Source organism: Osmerus mordax, chromosome 19 (genome assembly GCF_038355195.1).
Source record: "Osmerus mordax isolate fOsmMor3 chromosome 19, fOsmMor3.pri, whole genome shotgun sequence".
NCBI classification, from domain to species: Eukaryota; Metazoa; Chordata; class Actinopteri; order Osmeriformes; family Osmeridae; genus Osmerus; species Osmerus mordax.
This window is the reverse complement of record NC_090068.1, coordinates 13,346,161-13,366,591: the sequence shown is the minus strand read 5'-3', so window position 1 is coordinate 13,366,591 and position 20,431 is coordinate 13,346,161. Positions and strand designations below refer to the sequence as shown.

General features: G+C 47.0%; 1 protein-coding gene across 1 annotated transcript in view; it reads left to right on the top strand.

The window, feature by feature from the left end:
• tenm1 (teneurin transmembrane protein 1) overlaps window positions 1–20,431 on the top strand; it is a 99,338-nt gene that overhangs the window by 38,023 nt on the left and 40,884 nt on the right. Inside the window, exons 4-8 of the mRNA XM_067256708.1 lie at window positions 3,294–3,522; window positions 7,514–7,752; window positions 13,555–13,704; window positions 16,507–16,715; window positions 19,841–20,051. Of these exons, the coding sequence (XP_067112809.1) occupies window positions 3,294–3,522; window positions 7,514–7,752; window positions 13,555–13,704; window positions 16,507–16,715; window positions 19,841–20,051 (1,038 nt within the window). The remainder of the gene's footprint in view (window positions 1–3,293; window positions 3,523–7,513; window positions 7,753–13,554; window positions 13,705–16,506; window positions 16,716–19,840; window positions 20,052–20,431) is intronic.

The following is a 20,431-nucleotide window of genomic DNA, read 5'->3' as shown; positions in this document are numbered from 1 at the left end:
CCATAACAAAGAGAACCTGTGGTGAAATAAGTTATTAAAAACTTTTGGAACCCTTGACATTAACAGCTTATTCTTATCTTTTGCAAGTCTCCTTCTGAAACCAACAGCAGAATGGTGTGTGTATTTACACCAACCACAAGGGAGGAACGATTTAGGAGAAAAGGGTAACAGGAAGACAAGTTGCCCTCTTAGTGATTTACAATATCAAGATACAACAGAGACAATGTTCTGTGTAATGGAGGACTGTTTGTGTCTAAACGCCTTACTGCTGTCTTTATTGTCTCGGATGTGATTTGACTGTTCATCCACGATAACTAAGGTGATCAAGGATGTCTGGAGATTTGTTGATAGGCGGTTTATTTCAAGACATTCTTATAAAATGTCACAGTTGCATGTCTGAATCAGTCCCTCAAACTGTCTTCCTGACACACACACATACACACACACACAGCCGAATGATTTGTCTGCTGAAAATGCCAGCATTACACTGCCTTATATTGCCTTCTCTCCCATCTCCCTTTGCAAAGGAAGGTGATTTTTGAAGTATAAATGTCAATAGTAAGGAAGCCCATGCATAATGCACCCAGCGCAGCACTTGAAAGACGCAGGGTGAAGGGGGCTGTGGAACCCGGCTCTTTGTTCTGGTCCCCTCTCGTCTGTGAGACACTGGCTCTGCTCTTTGCTCTCCAGGTGAAGCTAATAGGCTTACTCTCTCAACCCACATTGCCTTTCCTCTGAAAGTAATGCAGGATCCTCTGTAAAAGTCTGTACCAGCGTCTTCCAGCATAGAAATCCGTATCAGTATTTGACCTGGGGTTACCAATGGCTGTCGGTGAAGTTCAGTTTCAGCAATAGCGTTTTTTCATATATATTTTTGGGACGTATTCCGAGGCAGATCCGCGTTTTGGTGATATGGTGATTTATATTGATATCATGTCTCTGTCGTGTCTTACACACAGGGTTATCAACAAGTCAAGACCAAATGATGATAATATAGTGCCTGTGGTCGTGTGCCATTTCCTGGAAGATGAGAAGAAAAGACAGGAAGGCGGTAACGCCTGACGACAAACTGAGCCAGAACGAGGTCATTTATCCACTGGTTCTCTCTCTGGACAAGCATGTCAGTGGTCTCACACCTCCATGTTGTCTCCTTACACCTCACTCCAAATGTCCAGAACAGCCCAGTCCAGCACGTCTTCCCCAGGAAACCTTTTTACACATCTTCTGCCGCATGTTCGAAAACAATCCTGTGAAATACAATTTCACTACTTTTAGGGGGTGGTGAGGCCGTTGGCATAGACCCTTGCTTCTGATCCTAACCTGTACCTACCCAAGCTCCTTCCTATATTGCTCCAAAGAACAGCGCCCTTTCACCTCTCTGGATAAATGCATGTGTGATGGGGTTATTAGAACGCACTTACAAGAGAGGCTGGCAGTAAATAGGCCTATTATGCCAACTGCCAAGCTGGCAAGTTAAAAGAGCTGTTGGAGTTAGCGTTGTGTGTACTAACGTCCGTCTTCCACTGTTTTTTCCGATGCATTGTTGTCCGCCAGCAGAGTGCCTGCCGCGAGGCAGCACTTAGAGCAGTTAGTGTACTGTATCTGAGAGGATCACTGAATTGGCTCGTCTTAATAATACATGTTTAAGTATGACCCACTATATTTACATTTGTCAAAGATGGAGACGGAACTGCAGCGGGTCAGGTGTACTTTTAAGACACTTTCAATCCCACAGAGATTCGCTCCTGAAAGTGTGCGTTTTGAAAGGAAAGTTCCGGAAATGGAGTTTAAGTCATATGTAGTAAATGGGAGGACACGTTAAAAGCTAGATTTTTAGAAGCTTTTGAATGTGGACGATTAGAGAGCAATCTCAAAATGAAAGCTTTTTCCACAAAACCTTTCAGAGGTACACTAACTGTTTTCCAGAGATCCTGTGGTTCACACCTCAAAGGGGTTTGTCTTCTGCCATTGTAGCTGGGTGAAAAATGGAACCTTGCAGAAATAAATGAGGCATGTTTATTTTTCCTTCTTTGGGAATAACAATGTTGTTTTATTCTTTGTTCTCGATGAAGATCGCCACAACGACATATACAGTAGTTATAGTAAAGGCAAAGGTCTCTCAGGTTTCCATTCAACAGCAGACTTAACCGTCGTAAACCACGTCATAAGTAATTGGTTGTTTTTCTTCTCATAGAAATTATCCATGGCATTTACTATGTTAATTTCCCTCTGTCTGATTGAGTTTCCAATAACGTCATGATCATTTTCCTTGATCTGGTATACTTTGTTACCTGGTAGGTATCAATACTCTAAAGGAAATGATAGAGGAACAACCAGTAGATCAATGTAGAGGAGTGCTTTTATCTGATTACTAGGGGCCCTTACTCTAATTTGCATTTATTCTATAATGCTCTACAAATGAAGCCTGGCATCTCAACGCTGATAGTAAGGAAGCAGTTGCACAGAACAAAATCAATGTGATTCAATTAATCCTCTCAGGCGAAATCTGGTGATTCTGTCATCAGTCTGCATTTGAGGGAAACACTCCTGGTCAAGCAGCTGTCGACAGAAAAACTCAATAACAATAATAATATGTTGCCTGAGGATTTATGTCTTCACCCTCAAGTTCTTTTGGAGACCTCAGTTCCAAAAATATATTTTTAGATGAAATAAATTAGAAACCGTCAACCAATACTGCAAATGGGAACCGAAAAGGCCTTGGAAGACTTCTTCAAACATCCCAAAGTGCTGTTGCATCGGAAAATTCAACAAAATTCTTTCCATCACACAGAAAAAGAATAGTGTCGGAAGGACATTTTTTAATTGAGTTTAGAAATAGAAAATCATTTAATGTAATCTCGTATAACTTTTAATTAATTTAACAGAGATCCTCTTGTGTGAGCCTTTGGGCCAGAGTTATGAGTTACACCTGAGTACAAACTCGATCTCTTCACGTCTGCCACTTTCTGGTCTCCTTCCGGGGTGCAAAGACACACCTGCTGTCTGTAGGCCTTCACTGCCATCCAGAGATAACTCTACACTGGAGACACTGGCACCCCTGCCTCTCTTCTGATCTGCTTCAGTGACATCCTGTCACATGTCAAACTCCCGCAGGAAAGTCATTCTGCTGAACCTCTAGACTCCTAACGCCCAGTCTGAGGCAGCGCCGATACCGTAGAAGCCAGAGAAAATAACAGAGAATTCTCTATAGGAAAAAGATTTTTGTACAAGTTAACCAGTTTGCCCTCATGATTTGCTATCCTCACTATGTCTCCCTCCCTCTCCTCCTCCAGATATCCCCGGCAGCCCCCCGGCCCAGTTCACCTTCAGACCGCTGCCTCCGCCGCCTCCTCCTCCGCACGCGTGCACATGCGCCCGGCCGGTGCCTCACATCTCGGAGGCCCTGCAGAGGAACACCCTGCCAGCCCGGAGCCAGCAGGACACCGACCTCCCACAGCCGGCAGACAGGGGCCAGCTCCACAACAGCTGGGCCCTCAACAGCAACATTCCCCTGGAGACAAGGTACAGCCCTGCCCTGTCGTCAGAGCCGAGACAGGACTCTGACTCTCTGGGGATGGTTGTCTCTGTGTGACTCACCAGAGGCCCTCGCTGGCTCACTTTTTCAGGGGTTGTTGTGTTGCCGTGACTGGAAGAGCCAGGAGTAGAGGCAGCAATGAGGATAGAGAATTGAAATGTTATGAAAAGCAGGTTTTTGGCAATCACTTTGATGTTTAAGTCCCTCTGACAGGATATCAGACTTGTTTAATGACTTAGGAAATTAAAAATATTGTGAAATCAAAATGAGGTTTGAAGGTGCACAGCTTAATCATTACAGTTTGATGAGATTCAGAACTGGGCTTTTGAAAGGAGATGAAGAACACAAGTAATATGAACTGATTCATAATCAGCTCCAAATCAAGGTTACAATCAGCAAATCATTGATTTCACAGCCAGAGAACGTTCCATTCCAAACCCTATTTTGTCACTGCCACACAAAAACACCTGCAGATGAAGGAAACTAATAAAGAAAGTTAACAGGATCAGTCTGTGTTCCTCCAGATGCTTCAGGGTAATCCTGGGCGTTATAGCTCCTTGACATCAGTTGGCGTACAGTAAGTGAATAATCATTGGCGGGTGTTGAAATAATTGCTGTATAGAATATAGGTAACAAGCAATTAGTTCATTTTGGTTTAGTAGAGGACAGTTACTGAGGGAAGGGGAGGTACTGTGACACAGGTTAACAAGGCCACTAATTGATCTGAAACCAAAGGGAAGTCATCAATGCTAACAGATGTGATTGGTAAAAGTTGAAATTAAATAGACCTCCAAATGATGTCACAGTTTCTCATTCCTTTTTTGTTTTTCGGCGGTCAAAAAGAAAAGAAAAAAAAATGCAGAATTAAAATCCATTAAGTTTCTTCTAATAGAATATGGCATTGTGGGTAGTTCAGAGGTTGAGAAACTCCATTAACTTGCTTTGAGCTCTGCATCTCTCCCCTTGTCGTTGTCAGAAAATGGACAACTACATTCAATTACAGAAGCACGGCCACATCAATCTCCCTCGGTTCATTTTGAACACAACTAATCAGAGAATGCTTTGTGTGTTTTGTGGCTTGTAAAGACTTACTCATTGTGTTTGGAAAGATGTGCTGTTGCATGAAAACCAATTGGATAACAAGCTGGAAGATGTTGAAAATGGAAAATGAGGTTGAGTGCGGTTTTTTATATATATTTTTTTTATTCTCCATCTAAAGTTTGTCCCAGAAATATGAAATTGGAGTGTAGACGTAGAGAAGTAGCCAGCCTGTTCATGGTGCTGCATCACTGCTGGCCTGTATACTTTTGTCAAACCTATTTCTGCTTAGTTCTCCACAGATATCTTTAAAATTGAAAATAAGTGATGCAATTAAACGTAAACAACTTTCATTGTGGACTAAAAGCATGAGGCATGTTGCTGGAGAGAGAGACAGACACATTAGGAGAGCAGTATCAGTATCACCACAGAGCGGCCTGCCCTGCACACGCAGAGACTAGGCTGCTTTAATTGAGTTTCTTAACCTTAGTGGGTAGATCTCCTGAAAGGAATGTAGAAACTCCATGAACAATTGCTTCTCCTCTGAGGCAGTAATGAGCGTAAGTGAGAGGCCAGACTACCAGACCATCCTTCCTTTAGCATCACGTTATTTACCCCGCTCCTACTGTAGAATGGATACAAAACCCTCCTTGAGGGTTTAGGTTGGTTGCGGGGCAGTTCTTTGGGCGTATGTGAAGCCCTCTGTGACATGCTTGCGTGTAAAAAGGGCTACATAACCACAAAAGAACATTACAAGTTAAAACTTTCTTTTCGACATTGGTGTAAAGTCCCCCAGCACTCAGATTTTCCCTCCCCACAAAAATCCACAGAGGTCATTTCTAGGAGCAGGGGTGAAAGTCACCGTTTCTGAGTCAAGGTGATGAGGATGCCCTCCAAAAATGAACCGTGTTGCGAAATCTGAGGTCAATATTCAAACATAATAAATGCGAGCTTTCCTGTTGATCAGCAAATTGCAATCCAATACCTCTTCCTGGCAGTTCGCTTATTGTCAATTTGAATGAATTTGAAATTGTCGCCGAAAATGTTTCTCAGGACACGAGCAAGTTTGGTTTAGTGCCCTGCGTCTTAATGACTTGATACCAGGCTTTCAACACACAGTATTTTGCAGCTTTCAAGAAATACTTTTCACCAGAGACATAACATGTTTTTAAATGTTTTACCTGTGATGTCAAGTCTCACTAGCTAGAAATAATAAGATGACGAGAATAAGTGAAACAGTAATTAAACATATGATAGCTGACTTCTAATTAACACCGTAAAGAATAAAATCTGTTTTACCAGACTGTTAATTTCGCGATATGACAGACTTGCTCTCGCCCGCAAACAATGTTAGAAGATAACTGAGGAAGCCTTGCCAGACAGTGACCGTTCTCCCAGGGCCAAACGGCTAATGATCTCAACAGAGGGGCCAGACAGTTTCAGAAGAACCTCTTCAAAGCCCAGCGCTTTCCTTCTGGTCACGGAAGCAGCTTTTTCTAAGATTGTGAAAGCGAAGTCGATACCACCCAGAGAACACACAGACAGATTGGCACTGACCCAACATCAATGCAATTACGTATTTCTGTCAGATCAGCATAATGACCATATTCAAGACCACAAGCATATTCTTTCTAATTTCGTCGAATTACACTCAGACATGAATTGATTGGTCACCATCGACTGTTTTTGCTCTTAATAATTAATTTCTCAAGTGTCAGCACCACAGTAGCTGCTCAATAGCATTGTCCCCAAGTCTATCCAGACTGTATTACATCTTCATATCTGGGCCTGGACAATGTTGCATGATATTGCATGGGCCATTTCAGTATTATCCAATATAGTTCTGCCAATCAAAAGTTTGAACAGACTACGGCATATATTGTTCAATCGAACTACTAGGCCTTTCGACACACGGTGTAGATTGACCCCAGGCAGTGTGTTGAAACTAACTACTTAACATCTAGGTCTTCCCAGAGGATGCCGTGCTTCCACTGGGTTAGGCCAACAACGCAAACACATCTCCGATAGCTTCATTCCTTTGTGAACAGTACTTAAACTTAATTACGCCGTCTATGAAAAACGGTTCGGCAATTAAGCCTTGTGATATAATCTTTTTCTAAAGCTGACCTTTGCACTCTCCACTGCTTAATTGAAGACTTAAAAGATACTGGCTAATGGTATTAAAACCTTTTCTAATTAGCAACCCGAGCTAGGGTTGTTTTCTGTTCCAGATGTTGTGCACTGGTTTATTCCCGGGCCACTGTAGTTGCCTCCAGCTTGTTAGATAAAGACAGTGGTTCCAAGGTCAAGTTCACAGTGAAGAGGAATTGGCCACCGTTCTGCATTAGCATAAATCAATGTGAGCCCAGTGTTCAGCATCACTGTCAGGTGTGAGAATTTAATACCAAATGTTGATCTCAAACTCTGTTAGTCTCTGTCGGTCTCTCTCTCTGTCGGTCTCTCTCTCTGTCGGTCTCTCTCTGTCGGTCTCTCTCTCTCTCTCTCTGTCGGTCTCTCTCTCTCTCTGTCGGTCTCTCTCTCTCTGTCGGTCTCTCTCTCTCTGCCTCTCTCTTTGTCTCTTTCTTTCTCGCTCTCTTTTTTTCCTTCTCCATCTGTCTTTCTCTGTTGAGGGAACTTAAATATAAAGTATTTTAGTTTTTGGGAGCAGTCACTAGACAGGATGTTAACTCTATACTACTGTAGGTAAATCTGAAAAAAGGGTTACAGATTCTGCACTTTGGATAAAACCACTGATTGATTTTATAATATGTCACTTTCAACGCTGACACATTTAACCAAGTTTGTTCAGTTTCATACACAGCAATCTCATTATTTTAAAACAAACACCCTACCTTAACACCTTTTACCATGACAAGTGTGTGTTTTGTGTTTGCAGTGTCCAGCGCCATGCTCACTTGGCTTGTTCTTGATGTGTTTCAGGCATTTCCTGTTCAAACACGGTTCCGGCTCATCGGCTCTCTTCAGCGCGGCCAGTCAGAACTACCCCCTGACCTCCAGCACGGTGTACTCCCCGCCCCCCCGCCCCCTCCCCAGGGCCACCTTCTCCAGGCCCATGTTCACCTTCAACAAGCCCTACAAGTGCTGCAACTGGAAGTGCACGGCCCTGAGCGCCACGGCCATCACCGTCACCCTGGCCCTGCTTCTCACATACGTGATCGGTAAGTCCCCCGCTCCTCAGCGCCCTCCGCTTTTATTTATGGCGTTGTTGTTGTTGGCTTGTCACTGGCTGACAGCGCATTGATCGTTCTGGTATGTTAATGTGAAATAACAAGTCAGCGAAGGCCTTGTCTTTTAATCTGTTGTCTGTTGGGCTGAGAGCATCCTGACCTTGGTGAGCTGCTTCCAGAGGTTCCTGCTACCCACAGGTCTCTGTGTGTTTCTCCTAATTGAGATGAAGTCCTTAAGCTGCCACTGTTAGGATCAATAAAGATCTTAGGAAATGCAACACATAGCAGGATGTAGCTCTTTAGACCTCCATTTCGGATCCTTAGACCTGCAGTTTGCTAAACCGCGTGACCATGCATTAACGCTTCTTTAATAAGGCCGTTTCAGAGGCAACGGTTCAGCCCTCGTGTGCACAGACAAGAGATTCTGAATCCTCAACTGTCACAGTCAAACCTTGACTGCATTCTAACTGCTCGCTGCTTTCTCACATATCCCTCTGCTACATTACACATTTTAAACAACAACTATAAAAATCCATAATCTTTCCGTGGCCCATAAGCGAAGCATAGAATGCGAGCTCGAGTCTTGAGTTTCGAACAGGAATTAAATTAGCCTAAATGTTAAGCCTGGCTGTTATCAGGCAATTATTCCAAATTGTTTTGTAACAGATGTGCTGTCATCAGGAATAATGTGGGGGCTGTTCATACTGTCAGATAAATAACTAAGGTGGGCCTTACCAAACTGTTACCCACAAGTCTGTCTGTAGGGGCACACATTACCAGATCAACATTAGGGTGAATACAGAGCAAAAGTTATTGGTTAAGTCTGAGTTATTTGTTTTACACCAAAATAGTGGAAACACTTTATTGGAAAGAGGTCTTCGTGATAATTTAATTTGTGCGAATAATTGGAACCAAAAAGGTGTGAGAAATGGTAGGAACGAAGTACGAAACCTAACCTAGGTGTTTCAAGCGAGTTCACAAACGTGTCATGAACGCTCAAGACTCTCAAGAGATATTTACAAGATGGCGGCTCGGATGCTCGTCTGCATGTTCAGACCCAAGCTGGACCCCTGTCCCCTCAGCCAGGCCGGCTGCCCAGCCAGGCCTCCTCAGAGCCGGACGAGGGTGTCTGAGAGACAGGGGGGACATGTGGACGTACAGATTTGTGGGAGACGCACACAGATGCCACAGAAGAGTCACCAGTGTGTTAGGAAGAGGGGGGAGGACTAGGGAGGTGACTCCAGCTGGTCTAGCACGTCACCCACCCAGCCTCTGAGGAAGAGGAAGCATGTCACCCACCCAGCCTCTGAGGAAGAGGAAGCATGTCACCCACCCAGCCTCTGAGGAAGAGGAAGCACGTCACCCACCCAGCCTCTGAGGAAGAGGAAGCATGTCACCCACCTAGCCTCTGAGGAAGAGGAAGCACGTCACCCACCCAGCCTCTGAGGAAGAGGAAGCATGTCACCCACCCAGCCTCTGAGGAAGAGGAAGCATGTCACCCACCCAGCCTCTGAGGAAGAGGAAGCATGTCACCCACCTGGCCTCTGAGGAAGAGGAAGCACGTCACCCACCCAGCCTCTGAGGAAGAAGAAGCCACAACTCCATAAGCTACGAAACTTCAGTCGTACTCCAGAGAGGCAGATGTGTCTAATTCCTTAGTCTCCCTCCTCCTCCTCCTCCTCCTCCCCCTCCTCTCCCTTCTCCTCCTCCGACGACCGAATGGCAACGTCATATGGGACGACTCATAGAAACCCTGAGGTAATGTTATCTGCTGAAAAGTTAATGCGGTCTGTTTTTCAAAGTCAGAATGCTGCCTGCGCTCCACTGATGTCTCTCCTGCCCTCTGTCTGCCAGTGTGTGAGTGTGTGGGCGTGTGTATGGGCGTGTGTGTGTGCGTGCACTGTGTGTGTGTGAGTGTGTGGGCGTGTGTGTGTGCGTGCACTGTGTGTGTGTGCGTGTGGTAAAGGAGTCTCAGAGCCTTCTCTAACTGCTATACTTCTCCAAACTGCCAATTGATTATATCTTCCCATGATGTTTAGTAGTGTAATAACTTATAAGCATTAAACTCAGATTCCTTTTGATTAGTTTTTTTTTATCACGTGTATTGAGGATAACAAAAGTCTAATGAACCTCAGATATCTCTCTCTATCGCAACTCAGAGCGGGGGGGACAATATTCCTTGGAGAAAATTAAACGTTTTGATTTTTTCAGTTCATTAGGGCACTGTAATGGATAGCTGTCGGCTGTGGTATTGGTTTAACAGACTGAAAAGTGTTTGGATCAATGAGACTGACTAATGTCAAAGGGTCTGAGTCAAAGTCTCAGTGTTGAAAGGGAAGCGGGCAGCCGAGGAATTTATGATTCCAGGCGACTTGCCTTGAAGGTAGCAGACCTTTCATGCCTCATTGTGGTCATATTGATCGATCCATTTTCACTTCAGCTCCTTATTAGTATTCTGGCCGTGGCTCCATAAACCAAACAATGCCCTTTTTGAAGAGAGCGAAGGATAGGGTACAGAGGGCGGCCAGTAAATTATTTCCCCCAGTACAGGGAAGTTTAGATCAAGTGCCATTCTCTACTGAAACTGACAGCTCTACCGAACACACAGGATGCACCTGGAAGACAGAAGCGGGAGGTCAGATATTAATGGCACTGATGTTGTGAAGTAGCCTGTCCTTTATTCATGAGAAGTTAAACGACCAGGATCCAGCCCCAGAGAGAACGTTTATTCATGTCTACCAGTACAAAGACTCTTAATGCTTGGCATTCAGACATAAAGAGCCAACATCCCTTTCATATTTTGCCCTCTGGTGACAGTGTACGGCCTCGCCTGACTAAGCAGATCCTAATCTTAAGATGACTTGCTACTGTCAGAGGTGACTGTGTCCTTTTAGCGTTAATGAGCAGTTCAAGCTGTGTTTTATCGTTTCGATTACTGAAACCCATTTTTGAAAACAGGAGGACGTGAATACAATTAGTCTTTGTCTTACAAACGCTACTGCTATTGTTGTTGTGTAAATAACGACGCGAGCGCCATCAGAGAGTGCTGCAGTTGTAGTTTCGGTCGTGCTGTGGGAGGAACTCATCCACTACAGCCTCAGTAGCAACAGCAGAAGGAACCGTCTCCAGGTTCCCTGCATGGAAACCACACTGCAGCCCCCTGCTGTGAATCCAATCCAGCGCTTGGTCTTCATCACCCCCCCCCAAAGTCTTCCCACAGATCTCCGCAGGGCACCGATGTGGAATAATGCAAACTGATGCCCCCAGTAATCTCTCTATCACATAGATAAAGCCCCTATTTGTAGCTGCTTTAAGACAAGGCTACCAGGGAGGCCCAGGGTGGTAGGTCAAGTGAGGAATCTAACCCCCTCTCCCCCCCCCTCCTCCCTAAAATCGCATCTATGTGTCATGATTTAATTATTCCCAGCTATTTACAATAGCTGGGTAGCAGCCTTGCCTGTCAGATGATAACTGTTATTGATGGGTCATAATTGGCTGGTGTTAAGCTCAAGGCATTTGAGCTCTGGTTTGAAACTGAAAATACCTATCTAGGTCTACGGTGCTTTAAAGGGCAAAGTCTTATCTTCTCCTGTCTTTGTAGCAAGTACAAGGTGTAGTTACAACAACACACTCTGTTAGCCTACACCTCGCATTTGAAGAGTAGTTTAAAGTATTACTTGTGTAGTTCTGTCCTTGAAGCAAGTCAAGCAAACCCGTGGGTTGCTCTGCTTGACTTGTGAATGCAGACGCTGCTGCATATACAGTACTGGGCTCTGGTTGTGTTGTAAACATCATCTCTGCTTGTGATTGAAGCCTAATGTAGCTGTCTGCCCAACAAATTCAAACAAAACATCTTCAAGTTGTTATATTTGGAGGCAGAGGACTTTTTTTAAGAGTTTAATTTGATTAGTCTCTCAAAACTGCATAATCATTTTATGCATTATGCATTTTAAAGAAGCAGATACTATCAATTATCCACTGAATATGTTCAACAAATGCAAATTGCCATGAACTACTTAGTCTCTAATTAGGCTTCACTTCTCAGCTGGCTAGCTAGTTGGGAACAGGCATCCTAAGATCTTTCTCAGTCGGGCCTGCTTTCTGAAAGGCAGACAACTAAGGAAAAGGTTTGAAGTGGTCGAGGCTGAATTACACCGGCCCGCGTGTCTAAATGATCCGCTAGCGGCTGAGCGGCTGGAACACAGGCCACCTTTCCTGCCTGAGTCTCCGTGGTAACGAGCGGGAAGGCCTCTTAGGCTACCTGCTGGGTCCTTTGTTTGAGCACATGAATCAGGGATGGTAAGCTGCTGATTATTCCACTCACCTCCCCTCCGGTTCTCGCTAGTGTTTTTGATGTGCCTGCGCTAAACTCAGTTATCACAGACGTGCTCTCCATTCCCCGGCTTCGTTAACCTTTGTTTACGGGGTCTCTTGTAAAATATATTTACATAAATGCAGTGACGCATCCTAATCCAGCGATGAGCTGTAGATTGAGAGACCGTAAGGGTTGTGATGTGTTTTCAAAGTGCCAAATGTTCATTTTGAAGAGTCCAGGAGGTTTAGATACCTTGTTGTGTGTCTGCGTCAACATACACCCTCATTCCAGGTAGAGTTGTGCATGGGGAACGTAGTTACTGCTGAATATCTGCAAACAGACTGATCTGTCTGGTGATATAAGAGCAGAATATCTGATCTCTCTTTTCACGGACGTACTGTCCTCTTTTGGACCATGAACTCAACATTTTACAGCTCAGAGATTTAACAGAAATTGGATTTTCGGTTTTCAGTTTTATTCTGTACAACATAATGCAGCATTACATGAAGTAATTTTTCATTCTACCTTATTGATTTGACTTAATCCATTACTTTAAGAAGAGCCGATAGTTTATCCTTCTTTGTATCTCTGATGGGTTCGCAGTATCTTAATATTCTATTTAATCTGTTTCATGAATCTCGCACAGCAACTTAAAGTAAGATATATATATAATTGGTTTTTAGTTTAGGGATGATGACAGAGTTGGTTGGAAAAAATGCATAAACTGCAGTTGGATGATGCAGATTTAGCATTGTGACATGACCAAGAGAAGCACATTGGTAATTGCCTATACCAGTTATTGTATGATCTTGTCTATTTTCAGTGGTGTGTGTGTGTGTGTGTGTGTGTGTGTGTGTGTGTGTGTGTGTGTGTGTGTGTGTGTGTGTGTGTGTGTGTGTGTGTGTGTGTGTGTGTGTGTGTGTGTGTGTGTGTGTGTGTGTGTGTGTGTGTGTGTGTGTGTGTGAACACTCCAGTATGAAGCATCATGATGTCTAAGACTCAATCTAAATGTTATTTTCTCTCTCATCTCAAACGATGCAAGAGCAGACAGATGTCTGTCATTCTTCTCCGCAGCAGCTTGCTGCTCAACAGGAAGTGACATTCAGCAGAGTTTAGGCCTTCACTACACTGGAACAGATGTGCTTAGTCCTATTCTTTTCTTCTGTTGTTCTTTCATGCTAATCCTGGTCTCTCTCCTTTCCTCTCGGACTCTCTATCTCTCTCCTCTCTGTCTCCTTCCCCATCTCTCTCTATCTCTCTCTATCTCTCTCTATCTTTCCCTCTATTCCTCTCTATCTTACACTCTTATCTCTCTATCTTACTCTCTCTTTCTCTCTCCCCCCCTCCCTCTCTCTCCCCCCCCCCCCTCCCTCCCTCTCTCTCCCCCCCCCTCCACCTCCCCCTCTCCCCCTCCCTCTCTCTCCCCCTCTCTCCCTCCCTCTCTCTCCCCTCTCCCCCCCCCCCCCCCCCCTCTACAGCGGTGCACCTGTTTGGACTCACATGGCACCTCCAGCCCGTGGACGGTCAGCTGTACGAGAACGGACTGAGCAAGCTGGACCAAGACTCAGAGAGCATCGACATCACCTTCACATCATTCGACTTACCTGGCCTCAACAGCACCTTCAGAGGTACGGCGGTGCCCACCATACAGCCTGGACTGCATTGCTGTCGTAGCGCAGTTTTGATAGAGCGAGGTTGTTTGAAGGGAAAAAAAAGGTGGTGTTTAAGCACCAGTAGTAATACCATTGACTTACTCCCGTGTTTACATGTGGGCCTGTTGTTCTGCTTCAGCTAGTGTGGTTGGGGCTAATGTGTTTTGACTGGTTGCTCTACAGTGGTGAGTTGCAGGCAAGATAAACAGCTGGCTGTCTGGGTGAATTGCAGGTCACTCAACAGTTAAAACGGCTTCTCTGTTTGCTGGGCATTGCCTCCATTAGTGAGATAAAGATCTGATTATAGAAATTTTCCACTTCCGAAGAAGAAAGCTCATAGAATCAATGGGATGGAGAAATAGAATTATTCCAATAACAGCAGACCAGCCCTGGGGTTCCAAATACGGCAGAGGTACAATTCCATATCGGCAATGAGTGAAATAATTCAGTTCCATTCCGCATAATTCAATTCCATTTCTATAACCGTGTGAACCAGAAAACGTTCACCGCAACTAGGGCAATGTTGAAGAGTAGATTAAAATCAAATCAGTTATGAAAATATTGGATTGCCCCTTCGTAAGCACATAATGACTCGGGGTAAAAGCCTGGCGTTGGAGTTTGAACCGTTCCCCTCATATCTGCTGCTCCCATCCCGTCCTCTCCCACACCCAGAGCAGGTGGAGGGAGGAGGACCCCCACCCTGAGCAGGTGGAGGGTGGAGGATCCCCACCCTGAGCAGGTGAGGGAGGTGGATCCCCACCCTGAGCAGGTGAGGGAGGAGGACCCCCACCCAGAGCAGGTGGAGGGAGGAGGACCCCCACCCTGAGCAGGTGAGGGAGGAGGACCCCCACCCTGAGCAGGTGAGGGAGGAGGACCCCCACCCTGAGCAGGTGAGGGAGGAGGACCCCCACCCTGAGCAGGTGAGGGAGGAGGACCCCCACCCTGAGCAGGTGGAGGGAGGTGGACCCCCACCCTGAGCAGGTGGAGGGAGGAGGACCCCCACCCTGAGCAGGTGAGGGAGGAGGACCCCCACCCTGAGCAGGTGGAGGGAGGTGGACCCCCACCCTGAGCAGGTGGAGGGAGGTGGACCCCCACCCTGAGCAGGTGAGGGAGGTGGATGCTAGCCTAGCCGTGCCTGGGCACATTAGCATGCGTCGACTATGAAGCGATCATGGGGAGCTTCATGGGTAGTTAATTAAAGAAAGCGAGCAGAGTTTAATCCCCTCCCAGGCTGCGGGCTCCAGCAGGGTTAACAGTTTCACTGTGTGGAGCTGAGGACACCTGTCTTCGTTTCAGCTCTCCAGCCTTCACTCTCGCACACAGACGCTGTGGTCCTCAGCGGGTCTGGGTCACGCCTGATGGGACCATGTACCACCCACTTTTTGAAAACTCAGTTCTAAGTAGTGAACCCTTAGGAAAAAAAACATTCAGTTTTAATGAAACGGGCACGCTGGATCTAGAACGTATTAATTTGTTGTTCTTTTCAGCTGTCAGTGAAATGACGAGGACTCTAATTGAAAAATGGTTTAATTTAATTGAAATTGGATTACTGGAATAATTGTTTTATCAGAATAGACTGGAGGCTGAGGAACTCATTTGTTTGTGTGTTGGTTTTGAAGTAAGTAATAATTCTTTTTTTTGTTCTTGCCAACCTTGAGTGAAATGTAAACTACAGTAGGACTGCTGATGGAGAAAAGGCTAGCTACATTGTCCCCACACACACTTACATTTAGTCATTTAGCAGACGCTCTTATCCAGAGCGACTTACAGTAAGTACAGGGAAATTCTCCCCGAGGCAAGTAGGGTGAAGTGCCTTGCCCAAGGACACAATGTCATTGTGCACGGCCGGGAATCGAACTGACAACCTTCAGATTACTAGCCCGCTTCCCTAACCGCTCAGCCGCCTGACTCCCCACAGCATACACAGCATCAACGACCAATATCTTCCAGATTGAAACAATTAGCGTGTTCGGAAACTCCCTGCTACCATTAACAAGTCCACCTGCTTCACCTTTAAGTATACGTCTTCTTTTATTCACCTGCTGTCGTCTCGATTGCTGTGATTACCAATCCACTCACCGCACACTTTTCCAAGATTGTCGAGTGCCACGTTCATTCAAACACCTACGACGGCACGCCAAGCCGCAAAGGTCCACCGTCCTCCATCCACTGCTCTCTGCGGACACGCAGGAGAATACTCAATACTCCAGTTTCTTCCAGGAGGCAGCACGGAGGAGATAAGATCAACTTAATGTGCAGAGCGGAGCCCCCGAGAGCTCATGTTCCCCACCAGGAACGGGCTGGGATCAATAATGTGACACCCTCCGGTGTTGGCGTAGCCGGTTGAGCGCTGACACCAGAGGTTATCAGCACAGAATAATTAGTTCACACCCCGCTGGAAGAGCTGTTTGCTAAAGCTCCTGCCTGGTCAATACAGCACCATGGTTCCTCCTGTTGCTTGTTTACAAAGCCAGTACTGTAGCACCAGGGTCAAAGCCGGTACTGTAGCACCAGGGTCAAAGCCGGTACTGTAGCACCAGGGTCAAAGCCGGTACTGTAGCACCAGGGTCAAAGCCGGTACTGTAGCACCAGGGTCAAAGCCGGTACTGTAACACCAGGGTCAAAGCCGGTACTGTAGCACCAGGGTCAAAGCCGGTACTGTAGCACCAGGGAGAGAGAGATACTCTGCCTACATTCCTACATTCTTTCACTCATCACCTGAAACAAGACACAAGAAAAACGCTTCATTTTCATGTTTTGTTGTTTTCCCGCCTCTAGATAAGGATGTGTTCCAGCGAGGCAAGGCCATAGACAGGGGCGAGGTGGACATCGGGACCACGGTGGTGCAGACCATCCCTCCAGGGTTGTTCTGGCGCTTCTACATCACCATCCACCACCCGGAGTACGTCAAGTTCAACATCTCCCTGGCGCGAGACGCCCTGCTGGGGATATACGGGCGAAGGAACATCCCACCTACACACACACAGGTACGCACTCACACACACACACTCACACACACACAGGTACGCACACACACACACACACACACACAGAGGTACGCACACACACACACACACTCACACACACACACAGGTACGCACACACACACACAGGTACGCACTCACACACACACACACACACACACAGAGGTACGCACACACACACACAGGTACGCACACACACACACAGGTACGCACTCACACACACAGGTACGCACACACACACACACACAGGTACGCACACACACACACACACACACACACACACACACACACACACAGGTACGCTATCCCTACAAACACCCACACACACACAGGTAAGCTATCCCTACACACACACACACACACACAGGTACGCTATCCCTACACACACACACAGGTACGCTATCCCTACACACACACACACACACACACACACACACACACACACAGGTACGCTATCCCTACACACACACACACCCACACACACCCACACACACACAGGTATGCTATCTCCACCCTGCACATCATCCTTATCCCTACACACACACACACACACACAGATGAAACATACTGTACCACACACATATCAAATGTATTCCCTATCTAACATACTGCATCTCACATAGTAGTAATAATTACAGTTCTGCATTTCTCCTTCCCACACACAGGCATACTAGATTAGCCATAATGCCTACGCACAAACACCTGTTCTCCTTCAGCTGCTCACATGTATTTTTCTGTACACTAAATGTGTTTTCTGAGACTGTGTTTGAACAGGATCAGCAGTGCAGTGTGCTGGTGGGTGAAACCGGACAAATGGATTCAGTCATTAAGTTAATTATGATCGTCAGTGGACTCCCACCAATAATGTTTATTTAATGCAAGAGGAGTTTAAGTGTGTATGGTGTATTGTCATAGAAATAACACAATTAAGAGAGGATCTAGTGGAACTAATATGGAGTCGGTAGGACACCATAACTCCCCAATCACTGCTCGTTAAGAGTCTAAGATCAACAGTTTAAATCAAAGACCTGGTATAATTCAATTAAAACCTCCTCTATATGCACATTTGCATATGGACAAATAATTAATGAGGAGCTAATTGAAAGGTTCCTTTCAACACAGACATGCACTTCACCAGGAGGATAATAATTATCGTCTTTGTAATCACACTTGGCAGAGCCCACTACTGTACTCTGGACCGTGTTCAAGTCCTGTCTCGGCTGTCTCCCGTGGCGCTGCCGTGCCTCTGTCAGGGTGGAGGAGCGAGTCAGCCTTGCTGGGCCTGCTGATTGAGTACCCAGCATGCCGTGCGGCTGAACACCTAGGTCAGGGTGAGACCTCCGCAGCCTCGGCTCGTCTGTCACACGCCCGGTCTCCTCGCCCAGCTCCTCGCCCCGGGTCCTCGTCCGGCTTCTTGCGTCTCCTCCTCCACGTGCAGGCGGCGGTGTCGGCGGAGGCGGTGGAGGCGGTGGAGGCGGTAGTGTCGGTGGAGGCGGTAGTGTCGGTGGAGGCGGTGGTGTCGGCGGAGACGGTCTCCTGCGAGCCTCACGTCGGTTACTTCCCTCCTCTATTGTCCGAGGAGATTTTGCCAGCGTTGCCTTGGAGACAAGGACGCAAAGTGCGGTCACCGTCGGCCTCCGCTCGGTAGCAGCGGTTTAAACCTCAGAGCACAGAGCTGAAACTGTGTTTCAACATCCATTAGCACCGTGTTACTCTTGATGTATTGCTGTTTAGCCTCGTGCTGCAGCTCTCTGTCACCAACCGTCTCTGGAGGAGGGGAAACTTCGCTCGTCTTTCTTCAGGGTTTAGGTTGGTTGAGAAGCAGTTCTGTATGTGAAGCCCTCTGCGACTTTGGTTTGTAAAACAGGCTGTACAAATAAGATTTGATTTGGCTTGAACATGCCTGGCCACGCCGCCCCCGCGCCCGCATAAATCACAAACACCACTCCGCCCCCCACTCCCCAGGGGGCTCTGCTGAGAGACTCTGGGTCAGAGCGAGGTCGATTGGCCTCGGGCCTCAGGGTCGTGCACGTGCCCTGGGGCGACCTTGGGTGGCTCTGGATGAAGCCCCTCAGCAGCCGCGAGGCGGTTAGGAAGCTGCCATCACCAGCGGAGGCCTGCTGATGTCCAGCAGCACACATGAGTGACGCCTGGGACCGGAATCCTGCCCCGGGCTGCTGTCAGGCCCCGGTCATCTGCTGCTCCAGCCACACAGCCGCCCCCTCATCATGCTCACTAAGGGCAGAATCAAAAGGGGTCTTGGGTCTCCGCATATGCTGGAGTTCAGGTTCTCTTCAGATGGATGACAGAGGCAGCTGGGGGCTGGGTGTCTAGACTGGGGGGCAGGGGGCTGGGTGTTTAGGCTGGGGGGCAGGGGGCTGTGGTGGGTGTCTAGGCTGGGTGCTGGGGTGGGTGTCTAGGCTGGGGGGCAGGGGGCTGGGGTGGGTGTCTAGGCTGGGGGGCAGGGGGCTGGGGTGGGTGTCTAGGCTGGGGGGCAGGGGGCTGGGGTGGGTGTCTAGGCTGGGGGGCAGGGGGCTGGGGTGGGTGTCTAGGCTGGGGGGCAGGGGGCTGGGGTTGGGCTTGCTGGCTCTATGCCAGAGGAGAAGAGGCTGTGATGAGTCAGGTGGCTGAGCGGTGAGGAAATCGGGCTAGTAATCCAAAGGTTGCCAGTTCGATTCCCGGTCATGCCAACTGACGTTGTGTCCTTGGGCAAGGCACTTCACCCTACTTGCCTCGGGGGGAATGTCCCTGTACTTACTGTAAGTCGCTCTGGATAAGAGCGTCTGCTAAATGACTAAATGTAAATGTAATGTAAATGATGAGACCTGGGGAGATGATCCCCACAAGACACAGGCCTGACCACACCCAGGGGCTGGGGGTGTCTCCTCCTCTGCATCACAACCGAGTCATGTGACCCTGAGTCATGTGACCCTGAGTCATGTGACCCTGAATCATGTGATCCTGAGTCATGTGACCCTGAATCATGTGATCCTGAGTCATGTGACCCTGAACACGGAGGATGCATTCAGGCCATATTCCGAATGTAGTATTTTCAGATTAAGATGATGTGGAATAAACCAATATTATATTTCGGTGCATGTAAACGTCGTCTCTCTGTCTCTCTCCAGTTTGACTTCGTCAAGCTGCTGGACGGGAAACAGTTGATCAAACAGGAAGTCCAGTCTCCCGAGGTCCCCAGCTCCTCCCCCAGACACCTGATCCTGGCCTCCCTGCAGGAGACGGGCTTTGTGGAGTACATGGACGCCGGCACCTGGTACCTCGCCTTCTACAACGACGGCAGGAAGATGGAGCAAGTGTTTGTTCACAGCACCGCTATTGGTAACTTCCGTCTGTTAAGCTCAAGAGCACATCAGACACTCAGGAGACCGTTAGTCGCTAACGAGAATTTCTCAAAGTATGCTAACATGATTTGGAGCAATAATGAATTCCTGTGTATTGTGTTACATTTATATTACGGAAAAGTGCATGACATTATTCCAAAATAATGTGTTTATGAAAACGCTACACTCTAAGCAATTAGTATTGTTATACCACTGTAAAAGAAACAGGAAATGGTGCTCATAGGGGAAATTTTGTGCTCCAAAAGCGCTGAAAAAGTCTTCCATTCCAACTTCAGATTGGTTGTGTTCTCTCGCCAGTTGCACAGAACTACAAAAGGTCTCTTGTCCTTAATTGACTGCCCTTTCCTCTCCCGCCTC